The 12445-nt window shown below is 38.6% G+C and overlaps 1 protein-coding gene across 1 annotated transcript in view; it reads left to right on the top strand.

The window, feature by feature from the left end:
• MAMDC2 (MAM domain containing 2) overlaps window positions 1–12445 on the top strand; it is a 163463-nt gene that overhangs the window by 121380 nt on the left and 29638 nt on the right. Inside the window, exons 10-11 of the mRNA XM_058565691.1 lie at window positions 5444–5537; window positions 7449–7601. Coding sequence (XP_058421674.1) covers window positions 5444–5537; window positions 7449–7601 — 247 coding nt within the window. The remainder of the gene's footprint in view (window positions 1–5443; window positions 5538–7448; window positions 7602–12445) is intronic.

Here is a 12445-nt window from a genome sequence, read left to right as displayed (position 1 = left end):
AGGGGTCTGTGAAAATTCCACCTCTTTAGCCAAGTGAGTTAATATTGGAATTTTCGTTTTGTTTTGCTTTATGTTTTTGTATTTTAAAAATTCTATTACAACTTATTACCAAACAGTTAAATGAATGCAATTGCATTATATAGTATATCCTGCAATTATGTCAATAGTATCTTAATGAAGGGCTCTGGAATTTCACTGACTGGATTATAGTAGTTTTGTGAATAATTATTCCACCAACTCTGTAGCCTCCATATCCAAATTTATCTGCACAAATGATTTCAAAGGATTTTAACCTCATCTGAAGAAAAGTTAAATTTAACCCAGAATCAAACCCTCTGGTAAATTGTTGAGGTCCACTGCTTATAACAAGAACCTTACTAGGTTTATTTTGTGAACGTGGGTAATTTATGGTATTGTTGGCATAGGATTGAAATGTTTCTATGTGAAAATAGAAGGCCATTTATGGAAACTGTCATTCACATACTAATTATAGGCCAAACTGGGACTATTCTGTTGGTAAAGTAGATGGTGGATTAACCCAAAACCTAGCCAACAATGTCCCTCAAGCAGGCCATGGAAACTACTTTAAAAGACAGCGAAAAACCAGTCAATTTGGCCAGTGTTGAGCTCTTGCATACAATTCTTTTTAACTGCACAGCAAAGATTTGTGGTTGTATATGCCACGGCTCCCTGCAAAGCTCGATTTCCTCCCTCCCTCAGCAAAATCCTGTTCATTCTGTTGGGTAGCCCTTAAACTGTGACAGTTCACCAAGTTGAAATTAGTAACCCTAATTCTTTTAAAAATCCAACCTGATTTGGTTTGCGAAAATAAGTTCCTGACATCTGTTTCTCTACTTTTTCTTTTCTGGGTGCTTCAATCAGGAATTTTTATGGACTTTTCCAGGCCTAGGGGCAGCCTAGACCCTCTGACTAGCACAACCTTGTGGCTAGATTTTTATATAGACCCTCTCTCCACCCCACTGCACTCCCCTACAAAAAAAACTTTAGAAGAGAGTTAAAATTATATTCTATGAGGAAAGGCTGCTCAGTTACCTTTTAGGATCTGCTGCCTGTCATTGTGTTGTCTTGAGAGAGTAGATCATCCTTTTTTGAAAGGGAGAAGAATGAAAACAAAGAAGAGATTTGATTGCCCTTTGACTATTTGCAGTTTTCTCAAGCAGGAAATTGGAACAGTAAAGCCTTGATCATCTCGGGGATGGTTATTCAGCTTGAGTGTCTGTCTCCCTTGTTTTTTTGCTCCTCTGCCTTTTGTTTCCAGAGCTTGAGGATATTTCTTTGCTTGTTAGAACCACCACCCAGGGATGTGCAGAGGAAGAGAAAACTAACACAATCTAGTCCACTTTTAAAACAGAAACAATTGTTTTGTTCCGACTGGGGAGAATAAATAGGTTGAAATCAACAGTGAGCCCAAAAATGAGGTAACAAATCTGAAAGTGCTTAGCACAGGCACTACATATAATAGGAATTGAGTAAGTGGGGTTTTAAAATCCACACGGCAGTTTTCTACCACCCTTGACCAGTGGTTCTCAGCCAGAGGAGATTTTGCCTCTCCCTCCCAAGGAACATTTAACGATGTCTAGAGACATTTTTGATTGACATAACTTGGGGATAATATTGGTATCTAGTGGGTAGAGATGAGGGTTGCTGCTTAACATCCTGCAATGCACGAGGCAGTCCCCACAATAAAGAATTATCTGGGGCCAGCCCCATGGCTTAGTGGTTGAGTTTGGCGTGCTCCATTTCGGTGGCCTGGGTTCAGTTCCCGGACACAGACATACACCACTTGTCAGCAGCCATGCTGTGGCGGTGACCCACATACAAAATAGAGGAAGACTGGCACAGATGTTAGCTTAGGGCGAATCTTCCTCAAGCAAAAAGAGGAAGACTGGCAACAGATGTTAGCTCAGGGCAAATCTTCCTCACAATAAAAAAAAAAAAAGGTTATCTGGCCAAAGATATCAATAGTGCTGAGACTGGAACACTCTGCTGTAGATAAATGAGCATGTGCCATGTCTGTTTTTAGTACAACAAAAAGTAATATTGTTGATCCTTCTTGACTGTATTTAAAATGATTTGTTTGCAAATATGTTTACATAGCTCTCCATTCACTGCCTCTTTGTGTTTCCAAAGTTAGTCTAGGTAAGTTTCCTTAACAATGAGTATTCTCTGTCAAAACGAAACTTTTAAAGTGTCACCAGTACCTAAGGACTGGAACCTTTACTGCACTAAAGCAAGTTGATTTACACAAATCCAGTTTGCCCCTAACTCTTAAGAGATTTGCATAAAATCAGGAGCACCTGTCTAGGGATATTATTTTACTTTGTCCCTCATCTCCTCTGCTCTCAAATAGATATTAATATACATTCAAATTGCCTAAGAATTTTTTTCCAGTCTATAGAGATACTCCACTTGCTTGGAAATACTGCTTAAAATGAAATAAACACCCTTTTAAAAAAGATCCCTAAATAAACAAGAGGTTAATTCCCTCAAGAATTTAGAGTATGTCTAATTCCCTTCTTGTCACATTCTTAACTGGACCCAGGCACAGAGTTCTTAAGAACAAACCAAGATGTTTGGCTTTCCCTTTGCTCTGTGTCAACCAGGCCCAGACATTAGCTTGCCCAGTCACGGACTACACTAACATAACCGCTCCACCTCAATTAGCCCTCAAAATGTAAGATGGCGGCACAAGAATAGAAGCTGACATTATGAGCATTATTAATAGCAGAGTGGAAAATCCAATGTGTCAGACCAAACAAGCTGATCTTGTCATATTTCTTTTGTGCGTTGGAATGCTGATAGACAACTGCCAAACAGATTTGAGGTTTGAGGCCACTGTTTGAATCTAGTCCATAGCTGGCCAACTTTGTGGATCCTTTATCAGACAGAACAACATATGGTCTGGCTCATATTCTAAGTGTGGAAGGAGTTCTAAGATAGGAACAACCTAATGGCCTCCTGTTGTCCAGAACATCTTTAGCATTTCACTTGACCCACTGTGGCAGTTCACAAATTGTTTGGAATGCCCAAAAGGAGCCAGGAAGCTCTATCCAATGGAACTTTCTGCAATGAGGAAATGTTGTGTATCTGCTATGTCCAATTCAGTTGACCACTAGCTATCTGTGGCTATTGAGCACTTGACATGTGGCTAGTGCAAATGGCTAATTCATCCTAAAGAAATGAATTTTTAATTTTGCTTATTTTAATTTAAACAGCCACATGTCCTCATGGCCATTATCATGTACAATGCCAATCTAGGAAACACGAACTCATTATTCCACATCTTAGCTATAGATATCCTGATTCCTTTTTCTTTTTTTCTCAATTATAAATATAACAAAATGAAAGAATGTTTAGAAAATAAGGGGAAAGTCTGTTTAATACCAATAATTTTGTGAGCCTAATATAGTTGTTATAAATTTGGTAAATTTTCAAGGTTTTTTCTATGTATTTTTAGATGAGTTAGATATAATTTATCTTATTTTATCTATTATAACCAGCTTTTTTTACCTAACATTATGAGAGGAATATTTTTGTGTACTACTAAATAATATTTACAAGCTCTCAGAGCTAATGATTGCCTATTTCTTAGATTGTGGTACCATAGTTTATCTATTTCCTCTATTTTTGAAATTTTGGGTTGTTTCATTTGTTTGCTTGCTTGCTTGCTTGGTTTTATGGTCATCAGAAAATAATGCTGTAGTAAACATATGAAAGCACGTTAATGTTTCTCCTCTTTAGAATACATTTACATGCCAAATGTTTGAGTCTTATTCAGGTAATGATTTACACGGTGAATCGTTTCACTACCAGAGATTCATTTTGAAAAAGTTTTTCATTATTCATGTGAAAAATTGACTTTAAAGCCGCCAAAAGGAAAGTCAAGACTGTTCTCTCTGCAGCATAATTAATTCAATGAGTTATGAGACAGATTACTCTTCCTTCCCATATAACAATAAAAATTGCTGATAAAATGTCCCTGCACTCAAAGCTGATGACATAAACCTTTGCTTTGCAAATGGGAATAAGTTCCCAGGCATAAATCTTGCAAGTAAAATATTGTACATATTCAGATAATCTCTAGAATTTCATCTTTAAACAGATGGTTTAAAAAATGATGAGAAAAAGATGGTTTAAAAAGATGAGAAAATTAACAGAGGTTAAAAAAAACAAAAAAGACCCCCGTTTATTTTGTTCCTTGTAAATATGTATAGTTATGTATTGTTATATCTCCAAACTATCCTTTTTATAATTTAAAGCAATATGGGTACAGTCCAAGTAGACTTTCACACATCTTACAATTAGTAATTATTCTGAAGATATTGGCTTTAGACATTTTATATTTTGCATAGTGGTAAACTGTTGTGATTTTAAAGTTTCTTTTTAAATAAATTCTCTATTCTGATCGCTCTGACTGTCAAAGAGCAAAGGGATTCTACTGATAGCACAGGTAAATTGAAGACATAACATACCGAGCATTAGAACCTAAAAAAATCAAATGTTCTCATTATTCATAATTTGGATTTTAGTTTCTGTTTTATCTCTCTTTGTCTTTGTTTGAATTAAGATTTATATTTAAGGGATTGAACATGGAGTGATTGACCCTGTGCTCATTAAACATTAGGTTATACATGTGAAGCAGCTTTGTAAACTGTGAAGTACAGTGAAAATCATATAAGTGTTTTGAAAAGTGCTCTTTGCTCATCCTATATGTGAAAAGGAGACTTTAGAATTGGCCTAATGAAAAGAAATCTAAGACTTTCCTCTCTATCTCTCTTGCACAATGAATTAAATAATTTATGATGTGGATTTGTATTTCTTTCACACACAACAGTAAAAATGTTTGGCCTGATAAAATAACTGTGTTTAGGGCTTTTATTAGCATTACCATCCAGGGACATAGATCTTTTCTTTGGAAATAGAACATAAGTCTCCAGATGGCAAATCACTGGGACTTTGTTCACAATATGAATGGCATTGCCAGAAAGTCATTTCCGAAAAGTCAATAGTGTTTGTACTGGAAATGTTTGTAAAAATGCTTGGAATACCGTCAACTCTGAATACACTTCGTGGGTTATCTGGGGAAAATATTTAAAACCTGATGGATTGTCCTCTGTCACCCAGTTAACCTCTTGCTTTCCTCTTTCAATTCTTTAAAGAATGCAAGCTAATTTCTGTATTAGTATACACAATATATCATTATGAGCTTGACTCTGCTTAAGAAAATAATAGAAGTAATTCTAGGGCCGTATGTAGATGGTTAACCATTACTCACGCCACTGTGATCTGTAGTTCATGTGGACAATGAAGAAGTGTCTGTAGTTTGCTTATGCACACCTGTCTTGCTTAAGTAAATCTTAGGTTGTAAGCGTTTCCAATTTTCAGTTAACAGAATTCATAGTTATATTTTTCTGAATTGCAGGTGGTTTTCATGAGCCTATGCAAAAGTTTTTGGGACTGTGGACTTGTAGCCTTGGATGACATTACAATAGAATTGGGAAGCTGCTGGTCTCCAGGTAAGATGGCCATCATTTCAGCTCTCTCTGTCTCCCTGGCCTATACAGCGCATAGCTCGTTTCTCTAAGAACATACCATATACATTTAATCTGGGCTAGTCTATCCTTTGCTTTTCTTGCCGCAAGTGCCTCTCTATAGAGCTATGTAGTAAGTTTTGGAATTTAGAAATGATGGCTCGAATGCAGTATGTGACTTTGAACATATGACTTGACCTCTGTATCCTCATCTATAAGAGAGGTAGTAATACCTACCCTAAAGTTGGAGATAATATATATAAATTCTCTAGCATAGGACCTGGCACAAAACAGTGCTTTAAAAACAAATACCTTCTATTATAATTACTATTGTTGTTGTCTGACATGAAATGTAGATTTTCGATCAATATTGATGAAATTGTTACTATACAAATACTATACTAAACATGTAATTTTTAATGATAATAAATATTTTCTAAGTGAATTAAATGACGGTGGAACAATGGACCAAGCATTGATGATAGTGACAAAATAAATATGGTGGCTATGTGTTAGACATTATGTCTAATGAGAAAATGGTGCATCCCTCAACCCAGATCATTGGTCTCTCTCTACTAATTACTACGGCATCCTAAATCATGGGGTATCCATTTCTTTAACAAACAGGTAAATTGTGGTGTCAGTCTGGCACTGGAGAATAATCTCTATGTTTATTTAATTAAAAGGCAATTTGTTTTTAGTCCCTTGATTTGCAAGGCACTGCAAGGACAACACAAAGAAGACTAATAGAAAAATCTCTACACTCCAGCTATAGCAAGGGAATGAGCCTTCAGGAGCTTGTATTGTATGTAAAATAAGATGAAGTAAAATAATTTTCATGCAAGAGATGTAAAAGACAGGCTGTTTATTAGAGAAATTTGCTAAGAATCTAAATGTAGGGAAATACAGCCAAGTTCAGCTAAAGGAGAAGTCCCCAATTAGTTGACAGGTAGCACCATTCTAATAATAATAATTACTAGAGTTATTGAAGACAGCATCCAAAGACATAAACATTTGTTTTTGGAAATGGAAAAAAAGGCTCTAGGTAGCAAAACACCAAGTTCTAATATTTATTGAGAACATTGTGTTCTAAATACTTTACAAACATCATCTCATTTAGTCCTCACAACCCCATGAGGTGGAAACCGTTAATATTCCCACACTACAGATGAGAATGCTGAGGCACAGAAAAATGAAGTAATTTGCTCCATAGAAATTGGGCAATACCTCCAGAAGCACATTTAGTTCTCTCACATTCTCTCCTTCCTCCAAACAACTAGAGTTGTTCTGAGAATTCCCTTCACTAATCCTGGATTTCTGAAGAAAGCTCCTGCATTGTGCAGTTTTATTATTTTCCATATTTCCATAAAGATGATATACCTTCAATTTTCAGAGCTTTGTAAGCTCATGAGCACAAATAAATTCACAAGTCAGAGAAAGTTTCTTTCTCAAAGTATCCTGATACTTTTGGATCTAGATATCTGATTGTTCTCTACCTATATGGCAAGATCCATGGTAGAGTCCAGACTCTAGCTGGAGACAAGAGCTTGGCATAGGTGGGCTGCCAGGGAGGGGGCTGCCTCTCCATGTGCATGGCATATGGCCAGATGACACTCATGCATGCAGAGTGGGCTGCCAGCGAGCTGTGGATACATATTCATTGAAAGTGCCTCAGTCATACAACTATCTACTGGGGCTTTGGGGAATAAAAAAAAAAAGGAGGAGGATTGGCAATAGATGTTAGCTCAGAGACGGTCTTCCTCAGCAAAAAGGAGGATTAGCATGGATGTTAGCTCAGGGCTGATCTTCCTCACAAAATAAATAAATAAATAAAATAATAAATAAATAAATAAATAAAGTGCCTCAGCAATCGCAACACCTGCTGTTTCCTTGCAGAGAGGATGCCGCCTCCACCTGGAGAGTGTACTTTCGAACAAGATGAATGTGCATTTACTCAGGAGAGAAGAAACCGGAGCAGCTGGCACAGGAGGAGGGGAGAAACTCCTACCTCCTACACAGGACCAAAGGGAGATCACACTACTGGGGTAGGTGAGTTATGCCACGTGGTGCTGTTTCCTAAGGAAACCTTCTAAAATAACATTCTAGGGGGCGTTTACTGCATTTTGAAATGTGCAAATTGCTGTCTTGTGTCTAGAATGAACAACACGTGATTCTACACACATGGGATAGATAATGCAATATGTAAATTTAAAATCATTCTTTCTGTTTATTATATAGCTTACATATCTGGTTGTTTTTGTTTTGTTTTGTTTTTTGGCTGAGGGAGACTGGCTCTGAGCTAACATCTATTGCCAATACTCTTCCTTTTTTTTTTCCCCAAAGCCCCAGTAGATAGTTGTATGTCGTAGCTGCACATCCTTCTAGCTGCTGTATGTGGGACGTGGCCTCAGCATGGCCGGAGAAGCGGTGCATCGGTGCGCACCCGGGATCCGAACCCGGGCCGCCAATAGCAGAGTGCATGCGTTTAACCGCTAAGCCACGGGGCCGGCCCAATAGCTTACATATCTTGTTGCAAAAAGGATTTAAATGGGCTTACAAAGATATGCACACAAAGATAATTTAATTAGAAGTAGGTTTAAAAATAAAAGAGAAAGAGGGGCCGGCCCGGTGGCGCAAGCGGTTGGGTGCGCGCGCTCCGCTGCGGCGGCCCGGGGTTCGCTGGTTCGGATCCCGGGCGCGCACCGAAGTACTGCTTGGTAAGCCATGCTGTGGCGGCGTCCCATATAAAGTGGAGGAAGATGGGCACCGATGTTAGCCCAGGGCCGTCTTCCTCAGCAAAAAAAAAAAAAGAGGAGGATTGGCGGATGTTAGCTCAGGGCTGATCTCCTCACAAAAAAAAATAAATAAATAAATAAATAAATAAAAGAGAAAGAGACAAAAGTGAAAAAAAAAATGTGGTGATCTAAGCTGGAGCCAGGACTGAGGCCTACTATAGAAAATGTGCTGGCAGACAGGGGAGGAGATGGACACGTTTGACTCTATGCTTTCTAGCAGCTGAACAAAGATGGAAAATTCATCTATGAAATATGATTCATTCATAGTGTTCTTAGGATAAAAACAGGTGAAGCAGTCCACCAAGGGGTATAGGAAATAAGGAGGTACATTTTATCTATACAATAAAACAGACTGAAAGTTGATTTACTTCTCATTATCACCATGTGTCAGCAATTGTAAACAGTGTCAGTGATAAAATACTCCCTGCAGAATAGACCTTTCTCACTGGCACTCTCAGTTTCACTTGGTCTACCAGTTGGATAGAAGCACAGTATTTGGTCCAGAGAAGCAGAACCACCTGATACTAATCTCATAGAGATATTTCCTCATGGGTCCTTAGAGAGAAGCCATTATGACAGTAAATACAAAGGTGAGTTGCCTAGTTCTGTCCCTGGTGGCCTACCTCAAGATAAGTCTGTAGAATACCCCCACAGAGCAACCTACAGTATAACCTGTTTGTTGAATTGGCTAAACTTGGTCAGGTGCACTCAGGAATGGCTTTATTTTTTCTTTCCAACACTCTCTTCAAATATACCCTAAAAAATTCTCCCTTCTCCACCCCTTGGCAGATCCCATAGCTTCCCAGTCCTGTTGAGGTATCAGAGCAGTCATGTAATTCACATACGTTAAAAAGTCCAATTCAAATCAAAACTTCAGTTTCTCATTCAGTCGAATCATCTCTCTTTCCCTCAGCGTGGGCCTAACTCATAGTTTGAGGAAACTCTGTGTTCTTTCATTTGTTTTGTTTCACTCCCTTCCCTACCCCTCATCTTTATGATCCTTTAGTCACGGTGAGTGGAGGAGGCATTAAAAGAAAAGAACTTTTAAAATATTTGGTGCTATTTTAAATTCTCTCTTGACTACTGAATGTCCTCTGTTATGATAGATATCTAAATACTGGCTGTTTTGGGAACCACTGCATTTCTGGCAGTGTACTCTCTGGCTAATATCCTGTGACTACCGACTCTTCCCTTAGCACTTAACTCTACAGAGGTACAACCCACAAAAATTTTCTGCTTGGGTTCCACCTGGCAGTTTTGGCTTGAGTGCTTTCAAGAACACTTGGTTCCAGCCATCTTCCCAGTGAGCATCCATCTGGCCTCAGATACTAATGCACTCTTGCCCGACTAAGAAGAAGATGTGCAGCTTGGTCCTACCGCTGACCTTTCTTTCCTTCTTGCTGCTTCAGCAGATTCTGGGACAGTGTTGCTTCAGTAAGGGGTGGTGTTGAAGAGATTCAGCATTGATCATAATGTGGACCAGATTCCCACTGCCAGCACTGAGTAGAAGATTCAAAGGGAGCTCTAAGAGTATATGAGGCTATCTCTAGAAGACCAGGAAGTTAAAAACATAATTAGAAAAACTTTATATGTTAAGACTATTTTAGTTGGGAATAGTTTATTGCCTTTTGTAATAGACAAAATCCATTTTAGGGCTAACTTCAGGCACTACTTGATGCAGGGGATAAAACTGTGTCACCAGGAGCCAGTCTTAGATTCTCTCTCTCTGTCTACCTCTCTGCTCTTGTTTTTCTGGGTTTGCTCCAATCTTAGATGGGCTCTCCTTTCATGGTAGCAATATGGCTGCAGCAGCTCCAGGTCTTTTAATATAAAATCTAGTGGAAAGAGGTAACTCAAATAAAAGTACAAAAATTGAGTCTCATTGGCTCTGATTGGCAATGTCGAGGGCAAGGTACTGTCAAACGTGTTTTTGAATCCTCACAGGGCTTAATAGTGTACCTTGTACACTATAGATCCTCCAAAATATCTATGGAATGAATAAATGAATGTATAAGCCTTCACTGATGCATATAAGAATAATTAACCATTTATTGCAAGACTCCTAGAAAATGGGATAGTGGGGAGGTATCTTTTTATTACAAGAGGAGTAGAGAAAGGTCAAGAATGAATCAGCTTTCATTGGAGTTCATTGTAATCATGATGTATGTATGTACATTTTTCTGGGGAGAGGGTTGATAGCTTTTCTTCCATTTCTCAGGGACACCAAGAAGGCTAGCAATAACAGAGCTGAGAAGAGGTACCCTCAAAGAGGGCTATGCTGTGGTGGTCTACCACAGGGGAATTTTCTGGGTAACAGGCCATGGAATGTCTTGGATATGGAAGAGAAGGAAAAGCAAAAATAGTAAGCAGTGGAGGGAAAGCGTCTCTGAAAAGAGCAAGGAGCGTTACCAGGCCAGGGTTATAACAGACCCATGAACTTTGGAGTCAAGGTTCCCCACTCACTAGGTATGAAACCTTGAGAAAGTTACTTAAAATCTCTAAGTCTTAGTTATGTCATCTAGAAAATAAGAATAATTATAGCTACTTACCTATTTACCTACTTCAAAGGATGGTTGAGTTTACAAACTGAGAGCTTTGGGATTAGACTGCCTGGATTCAAGTCTCAGTTCCACCTTTGAACTCCTGTCAATCTCATTTTCCTTGTCTGTATAGTAGGAATAATTAATACCTATCTTGTAGATTGTGGTGACATTTAAATGAGACAATATATAAAACATACTAAGGGTAGGACCTGGTATATAATAAATACTCAATTAATGCTCTATTATTCATCTGTTCTTTCATTCAACAAATATTTACTGACTATCTACTACGTACCAGGTGCCATTTAGGTACTTGGGAAACACAGGTGAATAAAGCAGACAAAACAATTATTTGCCCTCATGGAACTTCTATTCTAGTAGTTAGAGACAGACAATAAACACTATACTTAATTATAAATTATGTAGTATGTTAAAAGGTGGTAATTGCTGCAGAAAAAAATAGAGTAGGGCAAGGGAGCTTGGGAATTGGGAGGAGGATGTGGGTGAAGTTAGCTAATCTAAATAGGAGTGTCACAATAGAACTCATTGAGAAGGTAACCTTGAAGGAGTTGAGGTAGCTAGCCAAGGGTGTATCTAGGAAGAAGTGTTCCAAGTAGAGAGAACAGCCAGTGCAAAGCCCTTTAGGTGGAAACATGCTCAATGTGTCCCAGGAACAGCAAGGAGGCTGGCTTAGCTAAGCAGAGTGAGCTAGAGAGAGAGTACTAGGAAATGAAATCAGAGAAGTAATAGTAGGCCAGACCCTGGAGGACTTTGTCATTAATTAGAAGGACTTTGGATTTTACTTTACCTGAAATGGAGGACACTGGGGAGTGTTGAGTTTAGGAGAGAAGTGCTCTAACCTGGCTTGGGAAGGATCACTCTGGCTGCTATGTTGAGAAGAGACTGGGGGTGGAAGTGGGGCAAGAGTGAAATCAGAGAGCCCAGTTAGGAGGATAATGCAGGTGACCTATGATGGTGAATTTACAACGACGGTGGATTTACCAATGACAGTGGCTAGGACCAGGATAGTAGCAATGGAGGTAGTGAAAAGTCGTCACATTCTAGATATATTTTGAAAATGGATCCTGCAGAATTTCTAGATGGATTATATATGGGTATGAGAGAAAGAGAGGAATCAAGGATGATTTCAACAATTTTGACCTGAGCAACTGGAGAATGCAGTTGTCAACAACTAAATAGAAAAGATTGAGTGGATAGATTTGTTGGGAAGATCAGGAACTCAGTTTTAAATATGTTACATTTGAAATACCTAATAGATATTCAAGTGGAGGTGTCAAGTAGGCAGTCTGGAGTTCAGGAAAGACGTCTTAGCTGAAAATTCATGGCATATGGATTGTATTTAAAACCATGTGACTGGATGAGATCTTCAAGGGAGTGCTTGTAGACCCAGAAGTGGACGAAGGGCTGAGCCTTGGGGAACTCCAAAGTTAAGAGGTCAGAGAGAAGAGGAAGATCCAGCAAAGCAGACTGAAAGGAGTGGCCAGTAATTATGATGATGTTATTTTGATGCCACTCTCACAGCATTTGTAGGAAA

The sequence above is a fragment of the Diceros bicornis genome, chromosome 22 (assembly GCF_020826845.1).
Source record: "Diceros bicornis minor isolate mBicDic1 chromosome 22, mDicBic1.mat.cur, whole genome shotgun sequence".
NCBI classification, from domain to species: Eukaryota; Metazoa; Chordata; class Mammalia; order Perissodactyla; family Rhinocerotidae; genus Diceros; species Diceros bicornis.
This window is presented reverse-complemented; position numbering and strand designations above follow the sequence as displayed.